Consider the following 23587-nt stretch of genomic DNA (forward strand, 5'->3'; position numbering starts at 1 on the left):
TGTTGACCTACGAGTGGGTGAGCTCACCTGGCCCCTTTACCCACCCACTGCCCACCCAGGACATTGCCACCATGCAGTTCTGTGGAAACAAGCTGGACAAGAAGGATTTCTTCGGCAAGTCGGACCCCTTCCTCGTGTTTTACCGCAGCAATGAGGACGGCTCGTGAGTGCTCACCACAGCAACAACAACAACAACAGCCGCCATTCGCCACCAAGCGGCGGTGACGTCACCGCAACGCTTGTGCCAGGCTGGGTGCACTTTGAGGCCACGTGAAGTGTTGGAAGGCTCGCCGGGGGCGGACCCAAGTCTTATGGGCTAACTGCCTGAGATGACTCGCTGATGTGATACACTACCTGTGCTCCCCAATGTGGCAAGTTGCCACAGTGGCAAGTGCACAAAGATGCCCCGTATAGCCTTAACAGACTGTAGGGGCAAGTGCTGTTAGCGAGCACCTGTGAAGGCCGGAACGGTACACGAGGGGGTGGGTGGCCAGCACCATGCCCGACCACCTTTGTCTCCCCAGTGGCGATGTTTACAACACCGTACCAGGTACTCATTTGAGACTGAGTCGACCTAGGGGAGGCCCAGGAACCGGTTCAGATAATCGTCACTACTGTTGGCTGTGAGCAGGAATCAAACTTGGGTTGTAGCGCAGCGTGCTAACCACTACACCACAGCTCCCCACCTACATACACATACAAAAGACCAAGATTCCCCGTATAGAACATACAGACTTTTGGGGAAAGTGCTGTTAGTGCAGATATATGAAGGCCAAGACGGCACGTGAGGGGGCGGTGTGGCCAGCACCATGCCTATCCGCCAGTGCTAATGTTTGCACAGCACACAGGGTACTCATTTAAGATTCAGTCGACCTAGGGGAGGTCCAGAATTGGTTCAAATAATTGCCACTGACATTGGCCTTGAGCGGGAATCGAACATGGGTTGTTGGATCCATAGAACAGTTCAGTAACCACAATGCCACCACAAATACAAAGATCCCCTGTATAGCGTTAACATACTGTCGGGGTAAGTGCTGTTAACGAACACCTATAAAGGCCGGCACGGCAAACGAGGGGGTAGGTGGCCAACACCACGCCCGGCCGCCTTTGTCTCCCAAGTGGTGATGTTTACACACCACAACATTTGAGGCTGAGCAGACCTAGGTAAGGCCCAGGACCGGTTCAGATAATCGTCACTGGTGTTGGCCGTGAACGGGAATCGAACTCGGGTTGCCAGGTTCGTAGGAGAGTCCGCTCTACCGCAACCACACCGCTCCCCGTTATGCTATCACACGTACGCACACATTCACACACACACATTTCCCTCCACGTACTCTCTGCCCCAGCAACCAAGACTCTCAGTCGAACCCGCCAGTCCACCTTCACTCAGTGGGAGGTCACTCATTCTCCTCTGTTGCCCCATATGTTTGAAACTCTCTCCCCCCAGCCTTCACCTATTCAGGCTCAGGACCTTCCCTTTTTTTCCTCTGCCTTTGACTGTTTGCCCCTCTCTATAAAATAATCATGCACACTATTTCTGTACAGCGTCTTTAGGTGCGGTCACATTCAGAAGCTATATAAATGCAAATTGTATTGTATTCACGCCATGTGTGCATTCCTATCCGCCATCTAAAATTTGTCGCGAGTTGGGGATGACATTCAATTCAGGGACACATTCTTAGATTCCTTGTTTTTACCATCTTCGTTTGTATTGTTTCCATACCTGTCAACCCCTTATCAGTTTCTGTCTTATTGCAAACCAATTCAGATATTATTGGTTACCCCGTGCTCTTATGAATCTCAACGTTCATCCTATAAAGTCCCATCACAAGGGAGAAACACAAACAAATATATATATTTTTAATATTGTCCGTACTGAAACGGCTGTATGCCTTATGAACTGAAAAAAAACACAATTTCCCTGTACAAAGACTATGGGTAAACAGTATGGGTTGACTGATATGTGTTTCCCACATTTTATTTGTCCCGTTCGTTGTCGATCTGCCTGCCCCATTATCCAAAAAGTAACACGATCATATAATTAGCACGAATGCAATTTTTAAAAAAATTGATTCTCGCGCAAAACTCGCGGGCCCAAGAATCGATTTTGAACGAGGAATCGCCACCGTGTCGTCAAACCGTGCGTGCTGCTCCCCCAGGTTCACGATCTCGCACAAGACCGAGGTGGTGAAGAACACCCTGAACCCCGCGTGGCAACCCTTCAGCATCCCCGTGCGCACCCTCTGCAACGGGGACTTTGACAGGTGAGGAGCACGCAGCGCACCATACCGTCGCCTGGGGTGTGGGGACACGTGTGCGGTGTTCCACGACCAATTTCAAGCAGGTCCGAAGCCGTGCCCTCGCCTGTTCTCGTTACCGCCTGGCACAGTTCGTTTTTTTTGTCTCAGCGCTTCAGGGGGTCGTGCAGCTCCGTGAGCTCAGCCCCTACCCCTCTGCCCTGTCCCACTTTGCTTTTGTATTATTCATCTCGATTTGAAGCTTTTGGGACTGCAGTCACGTAGGTATAAAGTCATTTTGTATTTTATACCTACGTGACTTTACCGAAAGAACCAAAGAGCTTGTATGATTACATTTTAGTTTGTTTTAAAGAAGATTGTTTGTGTGCTTGGGATGGGTAACACTATCTCGGTGATTATTTTTGTTTACTATGAAAACAAGAACCTGACGTTGCCTAGTGAGGAACAAAATCGACAGCGCCTCTTTCCTCATCGTTGACCCCGTGACCTGGCGACTGTTTCTGCGAGGCTGCCACGGGAGTCTAGGCCGTGCCTGCTTCTGCGGTTTGCAAGCCATGCCGGCACGCTTCCCAGAGGCCACGGGAACATGGCAACAGTTGACAAATGGGAAATAGGCCACAGGACGTGGAGACATGCAGCATAACATGCAGCCTGACATGCAGCCTGACATGCAGTGTGACAGCAGCGTGACATGGGGGGCGGGGATACGGTGGTAAGATGTTAACTACCTGACTTGGTATGCAGGTCATAGGTTCGATCCCGACCCTGACGCCTGTATATATTGCGTTGGAATGTCTCTCTCCCTATGGTCGCGTGGATTTTTCTCCAAGTCCTCCGGTTTGTCCCTCCACATTTAGAATTAACATGTGTTTAGACTATTTGTCTGATATACATTTCCACGTGATAAGCCACTTCGTTGAGCTGCCATTTGTGGCCAGGTCGCTTCTGAAAAAGAGCTATGTAGCTCGGTGGGCCTTACTTTGTAAAATAAATCTAGTTTCCTTCATAGTTTAGAGAATGGACACACTCTAGGTGATTTGGTCTCAGGTGTAAACTTTATTAATCACGATCAATCCACTGCTGGATGAAGGTATCCCTCAAGCCACCATTATCTACCGTGCTCCTGCGATGTACTCACCTAGCACGTGCAAACCAGCTGATTTCATTGCTCCATCTCCTCAGTGGTGCGTCCTCACGAGCTCACTCCATTCTCTTCCGCCGCCACTCCTTCATTATTTTTAAACGGTCGGCCATCATCTCTCCTGAGCGACGTGTCCTGGCACAAACACCTCACGACACGGTGTTAGCTTCCCACCCTGAAGGCGTCACCGGGAATCCTGGTGGACTCGTGAATGGGATTCACGAGGCATCCCCACGGGCGTGGCACTCATAACGGCTCTCCATGTCCTCAAACTCACAAATGCCGTGTTGGCTGTTCGAACTCACGGCCTGCTCGGACTTGTCACCGCGCCACCCTATAAATGTATATTTATACATATTCTATTTTTTTCGTTTTACCAGGTAAGCCCCCGCTGAGCTATATAGCTCTTTTTCAGAAACGACCTGTCCACAAATAATAGCCCAACGAAGTGGCTTATCATGTGGAAATGTATAGCGGCCAAATACTCTAAACCCATGTTGATTATAAATGCGGAGGGAAAAAACTGGAGGATCCGAAGAAAAATCCATCGACCACGGGGAGAGAGACATACAAACTCCAAATATACCGCAGGCGTCAGGCTCTGGTATCGAACCCAGGTCCTCCTCCATACCAGGCGAGGTAGTTAACCTCTCGCCACCCACAGCGGGTTTATCTGCCTCGCATTGGCACCGTGCCAGGAACGCCGCCTTCTCTTGGCTAGTGGGGCATCCTGCTCGTGGGAGTGTTGCCGCGATGTTGTTATTCACGATTCGATACGAAATGGAATTGGTAAAGGTGCAGCCCTGCAATGGCTTGCTTACACCACCGCTGCGCAAAGGACCTCCAGTCGAGAGGGGCTCTACAAAGCCCCTCTTGAGAGTGTTTTGTCCAATTCCTCCACGCTGGCTGTGTATCGCATCAGCTAACTGTCGTGAGCACATTTATACAAGGCCGAAGAAGCCCAAACGATGCTTGTGTTAAATTCTGTGACCCCCGGATTCTGTTTTCCAAGCTCTGATTTCATTCACGTGGAATTCACAAAATGTAAATATTTAGAAGTGCAGCCCTGCAATTGCGTGTCCATACGACTGCTGGCGGAAGGGCGTCCACCACAGCGAGCTCTACAGAGCCAATCTCTCTGTGGTATTTTTGGCCCACTCTTCCAGACTTCCAGAAAAAAACCTGGGCGCAGCTGCCGGGACTGGAGCCGGGAACCAAAGTGGTGCCAACTTGGCACCCGCGACCTCTGAGCCACCCGGCCGCCTCTGATTATGAGTGGGGCGTCTATAAATTGATCAAAGTGCATATCCTAGTATTTTCCCCGAGCACGGAAACCCTAAACTTTGTACCCGTGAACTCTACGCCACCGCCGCGACCTTGGCTTCGCCGAAATTAAAGATCGTCCCTGAAATAGACGCGGGTGGCGTCAGCGTATTCGGTGTCCTCCCGGTGACGCGCGCCTGCGTGTGTGGACGAGCAGCGTCTGCGCCTATCGACTCCCGCGTGGTCTTAGGTGTTGGCGCGTGTCCCCGCGATGTTTCCCGGCTCGCCGACCTTGTCGCGTCATACCTCCCCGCACCCTCCCACCCCCCCGCCCCCACCTCCCATGCCTCCGCAGGACCATCAAGGTGGACGTGTACGACTGGGATCGAGACGGCAGGTGGGCCACTTTGTTGAACGGGCTCGGAGGACTCCGTGTGTACCAGGCAGCGTGGCAGCGTTGGCGCGGTGGCGGCGGTGGCGGTAGAGGGTCAAACTGTGCAGCCCTGCTGTGTCTCGCTCAAGCCACATGCTGGTGGAAAGGCCTCCACCATTGGAAGCTCTGGAGAGCCTCTCTCGAGCAGCGATCGCCACCCGGCATCTCCCGAGTCACATGAGGCTCTTTAATCCACCACATGCAGCTCTATCTAAGGGGGATAACGTAGAACATATTATCACAGTAACAAAGAATAATGAATGTCTCCCGTGCTGTGGCGAATACTAACTCATGGGTACATTTTGGCTCTCGGTCTGTTAAAGTTTGGCCACTTCTGCTCTCGGGGGGTGTAGGTAGTGGCGGTAATCTTAATTTATGAGCATGTGTGGAGGGCATTGAAACTAAACTTTTTTTCATAAGAGACTTGTGTCATGAAACTAATATAGTGTACATGTCATCAAAGGTCAAAAGTCACAGGATACAGGGTTTAGACAGTTGGAAATACAAGAGGAGGGCAAATTTCAGCCTAACGTTTTAAATATAACTTGGAATGTCAGTAATTGACATTTAAATATATTTATCCATTACCATGTTCATCACCATCATTATACATCATAAATCAGTCATCATTATCATCATCACATATCCATAATCCTATCCATAATCATTATCACCACAAACCAATCACCGTTACTTCATATTGCACTCGACATGTGTAAGGGACACCGAGGGGTGAACCATATTTGTTGAGTAAATTTCAAATTGTCGGGTGCTCGCTTTCCCATTGGCTGGACTTCACAGGAGGATCTGGCTCGCGAGTACACCCCGATTGGAGGGGACACAAAGCAATAAAATAATCGGATTTGCCACGGGGAATTCAAAGGGCAAAAGCCTGGGGGAAAATTTAGATGCAAATGAAGGGATGCGTCCGGTGGGGCACGGGGGCACGGAACGAATATGCTTGGTGAGAAGGCACGGGTCGTGAGAGAAGAAGTGGAGAAGGCGGCCGGGGAGAAGGTGGATGAATAGGAGACCAAGCGGGGGGAAGTCGGGGGGCGACTGTTGTCAGCGCCGTCGTGCCTCGCGTGCACTCAGCGCTGCACAGGGTGGCCGCAAAGTCCCTTTGTATGGCGGGGGAAAAAAGATAACGTACCGTACGGTTCCTCGATTCCAGGGGGTCGGCAAACCTGCGGCTGCGGAGCCGCATGCCGCCTCTTGAAGGACTGTGCTTCGTGACTCGTTATTTATGAAGGGCATTGCGGCTCTTGAAATATTGAGGGGGTTTTTTTCGTGATATTTTGGTGGCCAAACCCCTCGCTCTGTTCGAGCAGCCCCATGGGCTGCCCTCCATCATCGGGCACGCAGCTGCATTCGTGCCCAAGATCTCCTTCGCATATCCTTTCAAGTGGATGATGGCTGTTGTTTGGAGTTTCCTCAATAATGCATTTGTCAATCTTTGAGTGTGAAGTGTGTTCTCCTCGGGGTATTATCGCCGTCGTTGTCACGTCTGGGCTTGGGGGCGGTCACATCAGATCAGATCCTCTCCCAATCCATTGTCCGCCCGAATTCCTGATTCGAATAATTCCCGCATTCGGAGGGCATAAAGCGCCGGAGAACATTAATACTCTTCATTGGTTCTTTCGGTAAAGTCACGTAGAATGAGAAAGAAAGAACCAAAGAAGATGAATCCTTGCAGTCACGAAAGCTTTAAATCGAAACATTAATTTCATGCAAAGGGACTTGTGGCCACCCTGTACGTGTTAACGGATAAATATATAACCCCCCCCCCTGCGGTCTCTATGTTAAGCACACAGCTCGAGGTGTACAGACAGAGTCTGCACACAAACTTATGGATGACCAGAGGCAACAAAAGTTTTAATTACCAGATTTAAACCGTCAATGTGTGGTTAATGAAGCTCAAATACCACCAGGCAGCCAGTGCTGTTTAACAACACAATCTTGTGAATCGATTTTGTTTCGTGGGTTACAACTTATTTTCTATTTCGAGATTTATATTTCTTCTCACGTTTTAATCATCGTACGTCTTATTGCGTAACTTCCACGGTTGTTTACACCATAAATTACATATAACGGAGGTTAAGAATTCTAGACATTAAGTTTCCGGCTGAAGACTCCCCGAGCACGTGTTTGAAATGGGTTCTGTGTCTCGTTCTCTGCCTCATCTCTTGAGTCTCTCTCTCTCCCCGATTCTCACTTTATTACTTTCTCCTTCACATGCATGGCGATCTAACGTCCATCTTTCAAGGGGCGCATGATAAATCTAAATTATGATTTACCCTTTTTGCTAATTTTCATTAATGGGTTTGTGTGTCATAACCATCACCTTTAAAACTTAGCTGTTATGATTAATGACTTTAAAAAAATAATTCCGAACGATGTTTAGAAGTATATTCTTGGTTCTTTCGGTAAAGTCACGTTGAAGGGAAACAATAAAATAATAAAATATATATAAAACAATAAAATTCTCACGACGTTTCGACTGTAACACAAACAGTCATCATCAGGTGTGAAAACCAACGGCAAGCACATTTTAAAGAAGTGGCGGTTTTAGCAATCATTGGAAGGATTTGATAAACCATTTCGGGTCTTAATTGATTGTTCACGCTTACGGTGGCTTTCAGACAGCATACATTTATTTTTCGTCTCCCCCCCTCCTCTTTTCCGAACATAGATGGACTCGTCCTTCTAAACAAATGTCAAATCGCTATCCGTGGTGCTAACGTTTAAAAATAAATAAATACAAACCGCCACTTCTTTCAAATGTGCTTGCCGTTGGTTTTCACACCTGATGATGACTGTTTGTGTTACAGTCGAAACGTCAGAATTTTATTGTTTTATATATTTTATTATTTTATTGTTTCCCTTCAACGTGACTTTACCGAAAGAACCAAGAATATGAATCACTGCAGTCACGAAAGCTTTAAATCATAAGATGTTTAGAAGCTCTGTGAACTGAAAAAAAGATGCCCCGTATAGCTTTTAACAGACTGTTGGGGCAAGCACTGTTAGCGAGCACCTATGAAGGCCAGCACGGTACACGACAGGATGGGTGGCCAGCACCACGCCCGGCCGCCTTTGTATCCCCAGTGGCACCAGGTACTCATTTGAGGCTGAGTTGACCCAGGGGAGGCCCAGGGCCGGTTCAGATAATTGTCGCTGGCGTTGGCCATGAGCGGGAATCGAACTCAGGTGCTAGGGTTTGTCGCGCTGCGCATTAAACGCTGCACGACTATAAAATGACTGAACGCCACCGGGCCCTGCGCTTGATGTCTCCTTCTCCTCGCCCTGGCCCCGCCAACCCCCAACAGCCACGACTTCATCGGAGAGTTCACGACCAGCTACAGGGAGCTGGCGCGCGGACAGAACCAGTTCAACATTTACGAGGTGAGGTGACAACACGGAGGGAGGGAGGGGATGCCGGAGGACGATGGCAGGGGAGAGGCAGACGAGGAGTCGAAGCAGGGAGGGAGGGGAAACGGGGCGAATTGGGGAGGTTAGGGTACCGCGGCAGCAGGTAGCAAGCTTCGGCACAACATGGCCACGATCAGGAACGCTGGCGAACAGATTGGAGCGGCGCGGACGTCGAGGAATAAACGCCTCGTTCGAGACGAACGTCATTATCGCACCTCCTGGCTTTCACATTCCTCCTCGAAGACATCGGTGTATAACTATCAACAGCATCGGAGCATCACCAGGCCAATGTGCAACATCGCCCGTAGTCTACGTGGTCACAATCACAGTAGTGTGATTGTGACCACGTAGTAAACCGCTGTAGACTACGCTGCTTCAATTGTGGAATAGCAAAACTACGTGAACTCGTCCTCCGCTGAAGCCTTTTCGTGACTAGCAGACCTCGACATCGACATTTAGCTCCTGAGGATATTGATAAGCACAGGAAAAGAATGGAATGCACTGCTGGAAGAAGGCATCCGCCCCTAGCCATTTCCATCCCTCACGATCTCACGATCCATCTCAGCGCCCGCACGTGGAGCTGATTCAATCACTGCTCCTTCCAGCGGGCGTACCGTCCTTTCTCTCGGGCTAATAGCGTACTGAGCTGTCAGAGGGCGATTATTGCGAGCGATGGACATTGGGGTTCCGAGCGGCCCCATCAGGGGACGGTGTGGGTAGGAGCCAGATTAAAAGAGGTGGACAGTGATGAAGATGAAACTCGCTTATCCATGTCTGCTCAATTAGGCCGTGTGTGTGTCAGCATGAGGTGGATGACACGGCATTGGTGGGTACCATTAATCCACCGATGATTCACTTGTAATTTATATATGAGTTCCAAATTTAGTTTGAGCTGTCCCTATGTCTGTGTGTGTGTATATATCGTGGGGAGCAGTAGTGTAACCCTTACCTGTGCCACGAACCCAGCCACATGAGTTCGATTGTCGCTCACGGCCACCAACACAAGTGAGTGACATTTGTCTTCAACTGTCCTGGGCCTCCCTGAGGTCGACTCAGCCTCAAATGAGTACCTGGTGCGATGTGTAAACATCGCCACTGGGAAGACAAAGGCGGCCAGGCGTGGTGCTTGCAAACCCACCCCCTTGTGTGCCGTGTCAGCCTCCATAGGTGCCACTCGCTAACAGCACTTGCCCCAGCAGTCTGTTCAGGCTCTACGGGGGATGTGTGTCTTTATTTTATATATATGATGACTTGCCTTTTGCCCGCCCAAGGACGAGTGTATTGCAGTAAATCTAAAACTTGCAAGCGAAAAGCAGACGGCGACGTGATATATTCATTGCAGTCAATTGTCGTGGTTAGCGCACTGCGCTGCAACCCCCGCTGACGGCCAACATCCCTGACGTATATCTCAGGTGTTCCTGGGATTCCCCTAGGTTGACTCAGCCTTAAATAAGTACCCAGTGCGGTGTGTAAACATCATGCCAAGGAAGACAAAGGCGGCCGGGTGTGATGCTGGCCACCCACCCATCCCCTCGTGTGCCGTGCCTGCCTTCATAGGTGCTCGCTAACAGCACTTGCCTTAAAAAGTATGATGCAACTATAGGGAGGGGGGGGGGTCTTTGTCTGTGTACACAAGGTGAACACTGTGTGTGTGTGAACGTGTGCGATCCTTGGACACTTCACGTGGCCTCGAAGTGCACCTAGCCTGGCACAGGCGTCGTGGCGGCATCACCGCCACTTTGTGGCGAATGAAGGCAGCCGTTGCTGGGAGCGGTGTGTGTGTTGGCGAGTGGTGGTACGGTGGTTCACGCTACGTCTCAAATTCGATTCCCAGCCACAGCTAACATCAGTGAGGAGATGGTATCAGAAGAGATTTTTGAGCCTTCCCCATGACGATTCGGCCTCAAACGAGTACCTGGTGAGGCGTGCGAACATCTGGGGAGGCAGAGGTGGCCGGCCGCGTTTGTGGCCATGCCGTTCGCTTGCGTGGCAATCCGGCTTGAATAGGTGTTCGCTAGCAGCATTGGCTACAATTGTCCATTGAAGGCGACGTGCGGGATATTTGTCCTTGCCGAGTTCGTGTGTGTGTGTGTGGTGGAGTGGTGCGTGTGTATGCGGAGAGTGGTGTGCGTGGGCAGCGGGGATGCAGCGCTTCACACCGTGAACCCGGTGACCTTTATTCAATTTTCTGGCCTCGGCTAACATTGTTGGCGAGCAATATGTGAACCGGTCCTAGGCTTCCTCTAGGTCGACTCAGCCTCAAACATCCGCACTGGGGACAGGAAGCTGGCGTGGTTGCTAATCGCACCGCTTTCTCGCCGCGCATCTTGATTTATATACATGCGTTCAGATTATTTTGATTGTTTTCCTGCGATAAATTTCCACACTTTAAGCCGCTTTGTTGAGCTCATTTGTGGCCAGGTCGCGTCTGAAAAAGAATACCTCAGTTGGCTTTAGCTGGTAAGAAAAAAAAATTGTTTCGTATTTATTTTTCTAATCTGGTGCCCCTACTGAACATCTGCGAAAAAGAGCTTTATAGCTCATCGGATTCCTCCAGTCTAAATAAATGATCTCATTTCGAGAATGCGTTCTCGCTAACTGCACTCGCCCGAGAAATCTATAAGGCTATGGGGGTGGGGACCATCATTTGATCGCTGCGTGTGTGTTTCTGCACGTGGGTCTTTGTGCCTTTTATTAAAGATTTTACACAACGCTATCCCACCAGGTCGTAAGCCCTGCCGAGCTTTTCCAGTCTCTTACGGAACAAGTGACGGCCAATGCAGCGCAGTCTCCAGGCTCAAACCCCGCTTAGCTTCCGAGATCTGGCGATAATTGGTGTGCATTCTGGATTATTATTATTCACTCACGTGCTGCTTTTGTATCGACCTCTACAAACGTGAGCGAGTTGCTATTTGTCTTGTCAATGGTCTCCATTGGCTCTCGTGTGTGAGCGTGTGTGTACCGGTGCCCGCTGACAGCACCAAAAGTCTGTGAAGGCTAAACGGGGGATCTTTGTCTTCTGTGTGTTTCAGGTGATCAACCCAAAGAAAAAAGCCAAAAAGAAAAAATATGTCAACTCTGGCACAGTATGTAAAACCCATGCAGGCACTCATGCTCACTGAGACACACACAGACTCACGCAAACACACACACTGCCAGACACGAGAACACAATAAAATATGTATACATGCAATCGAAATGAACACGATATTCTAACTAAGGACACATAAAAGACACAAAGAGCCCCTCCCTTCCCCCCCACCCCCCAGGCGCTGATATTTACACACTACATTGGTTACTCGAGGCCAGACGTGTATCGTGTTTCAGCCGCTCGTGCCGGAGTTGACAAACCCCCCCGGTGCAGAGGATCACGTGCACACAGCCGGATGTGTCCCTTGCGTTGGGTGACCTTGCATCAGGAGTCGGAGCTGGGGTCAGGGTTAAAACCGAAATGAGTTTTCTCCCCTAACAATTGTTCCGCTCCAACCAATTTGTACCCCTGGGTTAAGAAGTTAAGGTTATAGGTTCGCGTTTATCGTTACGGTTCGGGTGAGGATTAGACCCCGGGTGCTACATTTTGTTCCGTCAAAGTTGGGAACTGTACTGAAAGCGATCGGAGCAGCTGTTTCGCCAGGAACGGTGGTACGTGGTGTGAGAATTAGGGTTTTAGTTTAATTTGCACGGGTGTAGATTTTCAGGCAACGAAATGCGCTTTTGTCAGAACAGACTCAGGAGTTACAAATATTTGTCAAGCGAACCCCTTTTATTATTAAATAAAATGTTGTGGATGTTTGTGTGTGTGACCAGATTGGTGTATTGTTATTGAGACCGGACACACATTTGGGGCGCGTCTTACTTTCCAGAGCACCTTACAATCCGGGAGAATACGGTTTAATTTATTCCTGGGGGAGGCAATGGACATTCGAGTGGAAAACACACATCCTCTGACGCCGGGTTCACATCCCCGTCGCAGGAAAATTGCCGAGGCTGCAGGTGTTCACTTTCGGTGGCTGAACCAAACCCCTTGACGAGCGAGCTAATTCGAGGAAAAAAATTTTGGCCTCTGTTTAATTGCATGGAATTAACCGCACGGCAGTCACAACACGCCCCGCCGCTGGAGCACACGCTCAGCTCAAAAACACTCGCCCCGCTCGCCCGCACGCTCACTCGCGGTGGAGATCGCCGTCAGCGGCCTCTGGTGTGGCAGGTGGCTGGCGAGGCGACGGCTCGAGCCCCCCCCCCCCCACTCTCGCCAGGCTTGCTACGCTAATTACGAGGATAATTACGTTTCGGCGAGAAGCACAACAAAGGCACAAGAGCGCGAGCCCCAAAACACACAAACAAGCGTGGGCGCGGGCCGAAACACAGCACCGCGTGCTGTGTTCACTCGGCCTTGAACGAGTAGCCTCCTTGCGGTGCGTCGACACCGGCTGCTGGGGAGGGAAACCAAGGCAGCCTCGTAGGCGTGGTCGCTGGTCAGCCCCCCACCCCCATCGTTGTACCGTGCCGGCCTTAATAGGTGCTCGCTAAGAGCACTTTGCCCCAACAGTCTGCTATAGGCGATATGAGTGATCTTTGTGCGTGCTGCAGCCAGCACCTCTATTTGGCTTACAAAATAAAACACAATGTAATTGGGTGAGAATGGGTTTTCCCCTTTTTTCTGGCAGCAATCCAGGTGTTAAGATGTTAAAACACCAAACTGAAACCTTTTACAAGGAATCATGTCTGCATTAACCACAATACTTGCGGTCAGAATGCAAACAAAAAACACTCTGATAATATATGCATTGTCTTTGCAACTGATTGGTCCACACCAGTGACAGCTTTCTTTTGAGCCTCGTTTCAAACGGTGTGAGACCACAGGACGCCAAAAGGCGTACAGCTCAAAGACAATGCTACTATCAGAGTAATGAGAGCTCGGGATGAGTATCTAAATCATGGGACCTCCTTTGCCAGCACCAAAATATGATAATAGGCTTTTCCCCTTTTTTCTGGCAACAAAATGCAAACAAAAAACATACTCTGATAATATATGCATTGTCTTTGAAACTGTCTTTGAGGTGTACGCCTTTTGGCGTCCTCTGGTCTAACACCGTTTGAGACGAGGCTCTTAAGAAAGCTGTCTCTGGTGTGGACCAATCAGTTTCAAAGACAATGCATATATTATCAGTGTGTTTTTCGTTTGTATTCTGACCACAAGTATTGTGGTTAATGCAGACATGATTCCTTGTCAAATGTTTCAGTTTGGTGTTTTAACATCTAACACCTGTTTTGTTGCCAGAAAAAAGGGGAAAACCTATTCTCATTTTTTGGTACTGGCAAAGGAGGTCCCATGATGAAATGTAATTGGGTATTGGCCTACATATCCCAATGTTGAAAAATTACACTGGATATTACTCCATTGGGATTAAACACACACCCACATGAGCAACATCACCCCCTACGGCGAATAACTTAAGCTGTATCCTCCTGAATAAGAATTTTGAGACTGAGTGAGGCTGTCCTGTGCAAGTAAAGGAACATAATAATAATATTGACAAATCAAATCGCGGGTGTTTTAATTGTTACCGCGGATGTGTTCGGGGCTGTGCCGGTGAAGCTCTCCGGTGTGTGTCGGGTCGTACCGTTTGGCGTTTCACTCCGCCTGCTGGGGTGCCACAGTGGCTAGAAGATGTTAACAGCCTCGCCTGCTACGCAGGAGATCGTGGGTTCGATCTCGACCCTGACGCCTGTATATTTGGAGTTTTGCATGTTTTTCCCATGGACGCCTGGATTTTTCTCTGGGTCCTCCGGGTTTACCCTCCACATTTCAAAACAAAAACAACAACACCTGTTTAGAGAATTTGTCTGCTTTAAATTTCAATATGATGAGCCACTTCGTTGAGCTATCATTTGTGGCTAGATTGCTTTTGAATAAATAGCTATATCGCTCAGTGGGCCTTACCTGGTGAAATAAAAAAAATAGTTTGTTTTTTTAATAGCAGCTTCTGCAGGAACTGAATGTTTCCATTCAGTTTTCGGCACAACCTGCAAAGCACATCGGGGAGAGAACTGTGCAGCTAGGAATGCTGCCCGAATGAGGCTAGAATTGCTGGTGCTCATTGTAGGGATATGGCCACGAACGCACAATGCACAAGCGCTCGTTCCTTGCTAACTCAGCCACTCAATTGGCAAACAACAGCACACACAGATGATCGCAAAACCTTAGATAAATGGAAAAAAATGTAATGATGAATTTTAGAACAGCGTAATTGCATCTCACGATCGCTTAGGAGGAACCACAGACCAAGCTGGAAGGCTGCCAGATGGTGAGCAGGTGCCAACGATTGTTCCGCAGTTCCCTATATATCAAGATGTTTTCAGCCAGTTACTGAGTGTTTATGTTGCATGTGGGAGGAAACCGGAGCACCCGGAAAAAAACCCCACACGTGCGAGGGGGCAACTCTTTATCCCAAACAGAAGGGACAGACAATGTCAATCCACACTTTTTCCGTACTGCATTCTGCTGGCGAGCCAGGATATTGCCACTCCTTGATTCCCATGGCGTAATGCAGCCTCGTAATATGTTGTTATTGGCGTGGTGACCCACCAACTCTCACCGCCTCCACAGCGAAGGATTACAGGCCCTCGTGCGTAGCCATCACCGCCCGATGTGTGTTTGCGTGCATCTTCCACGTCGATACTCTCTGTACTGTCAAGGAACACCTCGCTGAGTCTCATTACCGTGTGTTTCGGAGGGTGCCCCTGCATTGGGGTGTTTGGCAGATTCCGTGAACGGGAGTTTTGCTTCACGTGGAAGCAGCCTGGAGAGAGTATCACTTAAAGACCCGCACAGATAGATACACAATTTATAATAACAAGCCTTGTTGTCTCCTAGTCGTGTCATCGTCCGAGCCTACAGTACCCAGAATTCCCAGAGAGTGAGCGGGTCCAAGCACCAATCAGCGGCCGACCCTGCCTGGCTGCCGAGATGTGACGAGTGATCCAATTTGGTCGTAGGTTTGCATTATGCAGATATTACCATTCCCCGTGGATTAGGAACTCGTGCACAGAGGTGGTGATTCACAATCTGCGGATGAATTTACTCGTTATCATTGTCCGAGTTTACAACAAAACCAGCTTTGTTAATGCGACTGCAGCCACCTAACCACATAATTATTATAATTTATCTGACTATGTGTGTACCATTTATACCGAGCGATAGTTCAATGAGACCATGAGTCTGTTTTTTTTAGGAGAGAGTTTGGAATATAAAACGATGCATATAATCGTCATCAGCAATCATCTATCTACTGCTTGATGAAGGCCTCCTCCCCAAGCCGTCTCCGTATCTCACAGTGACGCGATGCATCAAAGCGTCGAGTTCCCGCGCACGAGCCAATCGCGTCTGCTCACCGGTGGTCAACATCAGAATATTTATGCTGGATGAATCCGATGAGCTGTGATGCTCTGTTCATGGACATGCACATGTAAATAAAATGTCTAAACATCTTAAACAACGATTAATTTAAAGTTTAAACAATAAACTACTCATATTCTTAGCTCTTTCGGTAAAGTCACGTTGAAGGGAAACAATAAAATAATAAAATATATATAAAACAATAAAAACATTCTCACGACGTTTCGACCATAACACAAACGGTCATCATCAGGTGTTATGGTCGAAACGTCGTGAGAATTTTATTGTTTTATATATTTTATTGTTTCCCTTCAACGTGACTTTACTGAAAGAGCTAAGAATATGAATTACTGCAGTCACGAAAGCTTTAAATCAGAATAAACTGCTCCTTCACAATACGCACACAACTCGTTTGTCAATGCACTTCTGGATCAGAATCCCGTCTCGCCGTGCGGGTAATACGGTCATTTTGACTCTACTTCACCGCATCGGTTGGTGAAGGCGGGGGGAGAGAACAGTTGGGAGCACAGAAGCACAGTACAACAGTAGATTTTTTTTCTGCACTGCGCTATCGCTCGTTGGCAATAATGAATTTTTATATATATATTTCACTTCGCTTTCAGTGCGATGGAGTCGTAGTTCAGCTGTGGCGGTGGCTACGGTTCAAAAGCAATTGCGTTCGTAGCGACCGACTAAAACGAATTTTCCAAAATCTAATCGGTGAGCGGGAGGCAGGGAGGACGCGAGATCCGGCGCTCGCCGTGACAGCCCGCGGAGGAACGGGAAGTTGGGGAGGACGGGCGGGCGGGCGAGCGTGCGGGATCCCGTGAATACGGTTAGCGAGCACGCGAGGCTCGGGCTTAATTGGCGGCACAATCTAAATTTAGCCGGTATCACGGGAGGGGAAATCATCCCTCTTTTGACGATTTCTCCATCGGATGCTTTTGGATCAAACCGCGCCAGCCGTCTCCCCTGCCGCCTTACGCCGGGGCCCATTCTTTTCCAAAAATAGAATTAAAAAAATAACCTCTTTCTCTACGCAGCAGACTGCCGCGCCACGCTCAGTGCGCCTGGTCTTGTCGCGTCTCAAAAAGCTAAGCAGGCGTGAGCGTCGTTAGTAACAGGATGGGAGACGGTGCGGATGACAGCACAGTAAATGGATTCTCGAATGTTACACGCGTTTAGAGTGTTTGGCTGCTATAAATGCCCACGTGATCAGCCACTTCATGGGGCTATTGTTTGTGGCTAGGTCGCTTCTGAGTAGTGGGTCTTACCTGGTAAAATACAAAAAACTTGTTTAGTTTATCTGTACAGTTTTTGAGTGCATGGTGGATGTTCTCTTGTGACTCGCGTTTCTTCCCACGTTACGCCGAACAATGAATGGAATTGGTCAAACGTACCAACGCAGACGCACCCTCCTGTAAAAGTCTTGGGACTCCACAAACAAATGGAATGTTTTTGTCCTTCAACCTCGTGGCATTCCAGACCATTATTAACAATATTACGCAGCAGAATTTGTCTCAGCAAGCAACGCTGCCCGATCATATTAGTCCGCGTGTGGGGATACACGATAAGAAGTCTGCGCACACATATATTAATACTACCCATAACGCTCCACAACGAGCTTGCATCTGGACACACAAGGTCACTACTTGTACAATTAACCAAGCAGGTAGACTGTCTGTCCCTGCTTTTGCCAGTGTGGCACTGCGATTAGTAATGTCCCCGACCCTCTCCCACCTGCTACAGGTGACCCTGCTGTCCTTCAAAGTGGAATCTGACTACACCTTCCTGGACTACATCAAAGGAGGGTGGGTCAACACGCACATGCAGACCGACACACACGTAGGCACACTGGAAAGCACGCGTGCGTATACCAATGCGAAACGTGGAGGTGTACACACGCACGGACACACACACACTGGCAGGTTAGCGCACACATATCTGCACCTCCGATAAGCACGGTTGGCTACGTACGGTGCGAAAGAAGTTCAACATACACACAATGGCAGGCAAAACACATGCACACATACATACAGAGACAAATATCTGCCGTGTAGCCTTAACCAGACTGTTTGGGCAAGTGCTGTTCGTGAGCACCTATAAAGGCTGGCACAGCACACGAGGGGATGGGTCGCTAGTATCACGCCCGGCCGCCTTTGTCTCCTCAGTGACGATGTTTACACATCATCCTAGGTACTCATTTTTATGTATGTTGAACTTCTTTCGCACCGTACATAGCCAACTGTGCTAATCAGAGGCTGAGTTGACCTAGGGGAGGCCCAGGACCGATTCAGATAATCGTCACTGGTGTTGGCCTTGAGCGAAAATCGAACTCGGATCGCCGGTTTCATAGCGCAGCGCGCTCACAGTTACACTACACCGCGTCCCACACACATACATAGACACCCAACGACAATCATCCCCCGCGAGCCTTCAGAGACTGTTGAGGCATTCGCACATACCCACACACGCATGTATAAACATTTCCATACTCTCGCACCGTTAAGCAGGCATGCTCATGCATGTGTAGTGTTCGATTTCACTCGGACAACTTCTGTCTTTCTCCGAACACCGCTTTATTTACAACTCTCCGCATGTCCTCCACATTCCACGGTATCCTGGTCGCCACGGCTCGCTCGCCTTGCTCCACTCGACTCGCTCGCCACCTTTGTCTCTCCACTCCCCACGATTACTTCGCTTACTCCACCGCTAACTTCTTCGTCTCCGCTCTCCGCTATCACCGTCACTATGTTCTCTCCACTGCTAGCTACTTCGTCTTTGTTCACCGCTATCACCGTCACTATGCTCACTCCACTGCTAACTGCTTCGTCTCTGTTCACCGCTATCACCGTCACTATGCTCACTCCACTGCTAACTGCTTCATCTCTGTTCACCGCTATCACCGTCACTATGCTCTCTCCACTGCTGGCTATTCTCGTCTTCAGCTCCGCTATCGCTACGCTCTCTCCAAGCTCTCCACTCTTCAATCCCCGCTGTTGACTCCAACTTCAATTCCCCCACTGTTCACTCCAAGCTCCCCAACTTCAACCACCTCCGTCTCCAAGCTCTCCAAACTCCAACTCTCGCTCCAATTGCCGACCCCACAATTTATCCACGCTCTCATCACACCCCAATTAATTAACCCGCGTCCCAACGGAACTCCGCGTGACCGTCCGCACCTGTTTCTCGCCAGACTTCAAGACGCCTCTCCAGCTCCGACAACAGCACCAACCAATCACAGCCGTCCACGGCTCTCCCAGCTTAATTGCCCCAACATAACCTGCACTGTATTCGCCTTCGCTACAGGCTGACCCAAGATAACCCGTACTGTCTGTGTGATCATGTAATCACGCTGTTTGTACTGCGCACCTTCCTACTCCACTACACATGTATACCCACCTGCGCGCGTACACACCCACCAAGACAAAGATTCCCCGTATAGCCTTAACAGACTTGCGGGGCAAGTGCTGTTAGCGGAACGTGGAGGGTTGTGGGTGGCCAGGACCACGCATCCGCACACACAACTCCAGCTCACTCGCGCACCCACGCACGCACGCGCACCCACGCACGCACGAGCACACTTGCACCCACTCACATACGCTCACAAGAGCACCCTCTCGTGCGACAGGCCCCCACCTCCCATCACATGCCTGTAAGATTCCCCCGCTCGAATACGCCCATCGCCATGGCAACAGAGCCCTGTATAAATAATGCATTGGAAAAAAAACACCCACAGCAGCCAACCGGAGGTGGGAAATGAACGCAAAAAATAAATGACATATTCATTCAGACCAAAGCCCGGTTGCCTGCATGTGTCCACGTGGCCACCACAACACAAAAGTTAATTTTGCAATCGCCCTCCAAGCCGGGAGGAACTCGCTAAGGGTGCCCACACCTCGTTGCAGCAGGTAACGGCAAAATGTCAACGCGCCTTTTGGATATATAAATATTTATCAAATGCACGCATTTGTGGCTCCTCGCTGCATGGCTTTTGTTCGATTCAGGGAAACCACTGACGAGCGGGAAGGCACCGGGAGCTGCCGCTACCAACAATCGCCCGAGCCCTGTGGCCGTACTTTGGGATGTTTGTCCAACTCCAGTAAATTGGTGTTCATCAGTGAGTGCTGCCCCCTCCTGGGTGAACCACAGGGCACTTGAATGGATTTCAGAGGCAGTTCTGCGGTGTCCGCTTCCGCAGGCCGCACGGCTCTGCGAGAAATCCGAACGGCTTCTTCATCCCGTGCGACGTGGCATCGTAAACGCGCATCGAAATAAAAGTCGGGATTACAAAAGTATACAAAGACGAAATATTAGCCCTGCGGACGCTGCCAAAGGGGAGAGACACGTTTCTCGCCTCGCATCCAAAACCAAAGGCCAGCGCGTGGGTCACAGCCGGGGAGGTCAAGTGGCGAACCCTGGCAGGCAGCGTAAACTTGTTAACGCGCTGATATTTAAACCTCTCACACCGGCGATGAGAACGAGGCGGCAGCGTGAGACATGCCCCTGCGCCACGCAGGCTGTCCCCCGGCCACCTGCTGCGTCCACAAACAACAGCGTCCTCAAGCCCGAAATTAGCGCCCTCTCCCCTACAGCTGGGACCGTCGGTGGATTCAGTCAATCAGTCGACTCTCGTGTTGTAATCGGTCGCTCTTTCTGTGCTCGATCACTCGGGCCCCCTTTAAAAATTCCTGCGCCAACATTCTGCCTGCCGAAGCCTGGAAACCCCCTGCAAGCCGTGACCAGCACGGCGTAGCTGATGATGCTGAGGACGTCACCGTGACCCACCCACCCCTCACTTCCCGTCCAGCAGCACACGTGGCAGCAGAGGTCAGAGTTGGCGTTTATTTTTTGTCCTCCAACGACGAATTCTCTCTCCGATTGGTCGAGCAATCGAACCGATAATCGGCGGAGCAGTCGATATCTCAAATAATCTGTTGAGCGATCAATTGCCTCGATCGTTGTATCGCAGCGCTGAAACGGCGACTCCTGTCTGCCAGGTGGCACGACCGCTTTGTTAGGCAGAGGTGGCCGCAACAAAGCGGAGAGCGATCGGTCTCCTTGACGACGTCCCGGCGAAGTGCGTCACGCGTCGGACTTGCCCCGACCCCCGGCAGCAGCCCGGGCCAAACGCCGGGGACGCACGGGAGCGGTTTCACCTCCCTCGCTCGTACGGATACCAATCGCGTCAAAGTTATCCCCCCCCCCAACGCGAGTGAGCATTTGACGCGTCGTTGCTCATCTCCCGTTTACGGCCCCTGAGCCAGCGGTGGAAATGTTCACGTTTCTGTGGTGGCGGCGGCGGCGAGTCCATCCACAGGACAATGACCGTTGACTTCCACCGCAAAGTGGTATCCATTTTATCGACCCTCAGAGGGACGATGGGCGGAGTCGACCCCCAACCAGGATTTGAAGTCGCGACCTTCCGATTGCCGTGAGCCTCTCGCTCCGCCGCTGAGCCACCAGGTCGGATTGCTTGCGACGAGCAGCAGCGAGAAATCGATGTGGCACGGTTTGATTGGAGCCTGAGAAGGGTGACTTCGATTCCTGATACTCGCTCCGGGAGACCTTCGGCATGACGAGCACAGAACTTCGAAGCGACTGCGTCCGTAGTTGTGGAGGTGAGTGCAAGGTGGGCCGCCAGGAGGCTGCCACCGGCCACCCCGGCGCACGCAACTGGGGCCGTTCCGAGCCGACACGCGGTCGCGAATCAACAGCTCCCTGATCTTGGGGGTGGGGGGGGGCTAGCTGGATCGGGTTGAGCTCCCCCCCAACCCACCCCCCCCCCCGCTAAATTCTTACCATCATCAAAAGCAAGCATGGTCAGTCCACCGCTGGATGAAGGCCTCCCCAAGCCAATATTCAAGTGGAAAAACGTTCGCACAAACAATTAGTTCATTTCAGCGATGGGCGTTGTAGCTCATTGGCTCAACGTGCGCACGGGGAGAGACGTCGCCACACTGCGACCTGTTGCTCGTTCCCTTTCGCATTTAACGGCTGCGTAAAGTCCAACATCGACTGCGTCGCGCGACCCTCCCTTTAAACAGGGTCAGCGCCGCTGGGTCGCAAATCAGGGTAGAGTGCCCGTGAGATTGACCGTGCTCGAGTTTCCTTGAGGGCTCAAGGAGACTCAAGGATGCCACGCGGTGCCCAGGCGTGGAATGACGGGTCACCAGGTGGCTCGGCAAGAGAGTGAGCAATCGGAAGGTTGCGAGATCGAATACTCGTTTTGGGGGGGTTGAACTCGGAACGTCATCCCCCTGGGGTCGATTAAGACCAGCACCATTTTGCGGGCGGTTGCCCTGCGGGAAGACTCGCCGCCGCCATGGGAATGTGGAATTTCCACCACCGTCTTTAATGCTGCAGATGAACGACGTCCCGAGCAGGAAATCGCTCGGGGGGGGGGGGTGGGGGGATGGGGGGAGGGACTGTGCGAGGGAGCGACCGGTCCACTGTCACTCAAAAAGAAAAGAAAAAACTCAAAAAACAAAACCACCTCTGAAATTGACTCGGCATTATCCCAAAGGCGGACGTCAAAACCCTTGGGGATGTGAATAAACTTGAACGTCGCACCGTAAGTCGTCGCCATTCATCCGTGCGACGTCAAGCGTCGTCGCTCGCGCTCACGTTCGGCACGGGGCCGTGCAAGCGAGCGGCGTCGTTGCTTAACTGGCCGGCGTAAATCACAAACCCGGCAAATCCGCGACGCGGCGGAACAGTGAATTGCAGCGCGTCGATTAAATTGGGACGCGCGTGCCCGCCGCGCCCTCGCTCGTTCCCGAGAGTGTACGCAGGGATGGAGGGATCAATTAAATACAATTTTTTGTGAAAAGGCAAATGACGGCGGATAAATAAATACGTAGGCGAGTGGTCGCTAGCCCCCCACTCCCACCCCCCGTTCAATAGCGCGGCGCTGCGGGGGCGGGCGCAGCTCGCGTAATTGGTTGTAGCAGCAGAAAAAAATCCGAAATGGCAAAGCGCTCTTACAGTGTAATTACTACTGGAGAAGGGGGGGGGGGTGAGAGAGGAGAGATCCTCCGCTTTGTCTGACACACAGACAAAGATCCCAGATATAGCCTCGGCGGCCTGTTGGGGAAAGTGCTGTTTGCGAGCAGCAACTATGGGAGGCCGGCACCACGCCCGCCCGCCTTTGTCTCTCCAGTGGCGATGTTTGCACATCACACCAGGTAAGCATTTGAGGCTGAGTCGAGCTAGGGGGCCCAAAACCGGTTCATATAATCGTCATCGATGTTGGTGGCTGTGAGCAGGAATCGAACTCGGTTCGCCGGGTTCGTACGCCCGGCGCGCAAGCCTATGACGCAGGCACGCGTGCACGAGCACGTACACACACACACGCACACACACACTCACACACACACTCTCACACGCACACTCACACACACTCGCACACACACACGCACACTCTCACACACACACTCACACACACTCACTCACACACTCACACACACGTACACACACACACTCACACACACGCGTGCACGAGCTCGTACACACACACACTCACACACGCGCACACACACTCGCACGCACACACGCGCACACACACACGTACACACACACACGCGCACATGCACACACACACGCGCGCACACACGCGCAACCACGCGCATACACGCGCGCACACACACGCACACACACAC

The 23587-nt window shown here is 50.8% G+C and overlaps 1 protein-coding gene across 3 annotated transcripts in view; it reads left to right on the forward strand.

The window, feature by feature from the left end:
* LOC116949290 (copine-8-like) overlaps positions 1–23587 on the forward strand; it is a 67694-nt gene that overhangs the window by 35176 nt on the left and 8931 nt on the right. For 2 of the 3 annotated variants that reach the window (XM_032966422.2, XM_076072114.1), the window contains exons 8-13: positions 60–163; positions 2160–2264; positions 5018–5059; positions 8425–8500; positions 11560–11613; positions 17676–17737. In XM_032966422.2, coding sequence (XP_032822313.1) covers positions 60–163; positions 2160–2264; positions 5018–5059; positions 8425–8500; positions 11560–11613; positions 17676–17737 — 443 coding nt within the window. Of the gene's footprint in view, positions 1–59; positions 164–2159; positions 2265–5017; positions 5060–8424; positions 8501–11559; positions 11614–17675; positions 17738–22369; positions 23114–23587 lie in introns of those variants that run through there. The other variant, XM_076072115.1, reaches the window with a different exon arrangement.

Source organism: Petromyzon marinus, chromosome 36 (genome assembly GCF_048934315.1).
Source record: "Petromyzon marinus isolate PM22_M1 ecotype Great Lakes invasive population chromosome 36, UKy_Petmar_22M1.pri1.0, whole genome shotgun sequence".
NCBI lineage: Eukaryota > Metazoa > Chordata > Hyperoartia > Petromyzontiformes > Petromyzontidae > Petromyzon > Petromyzon marinus.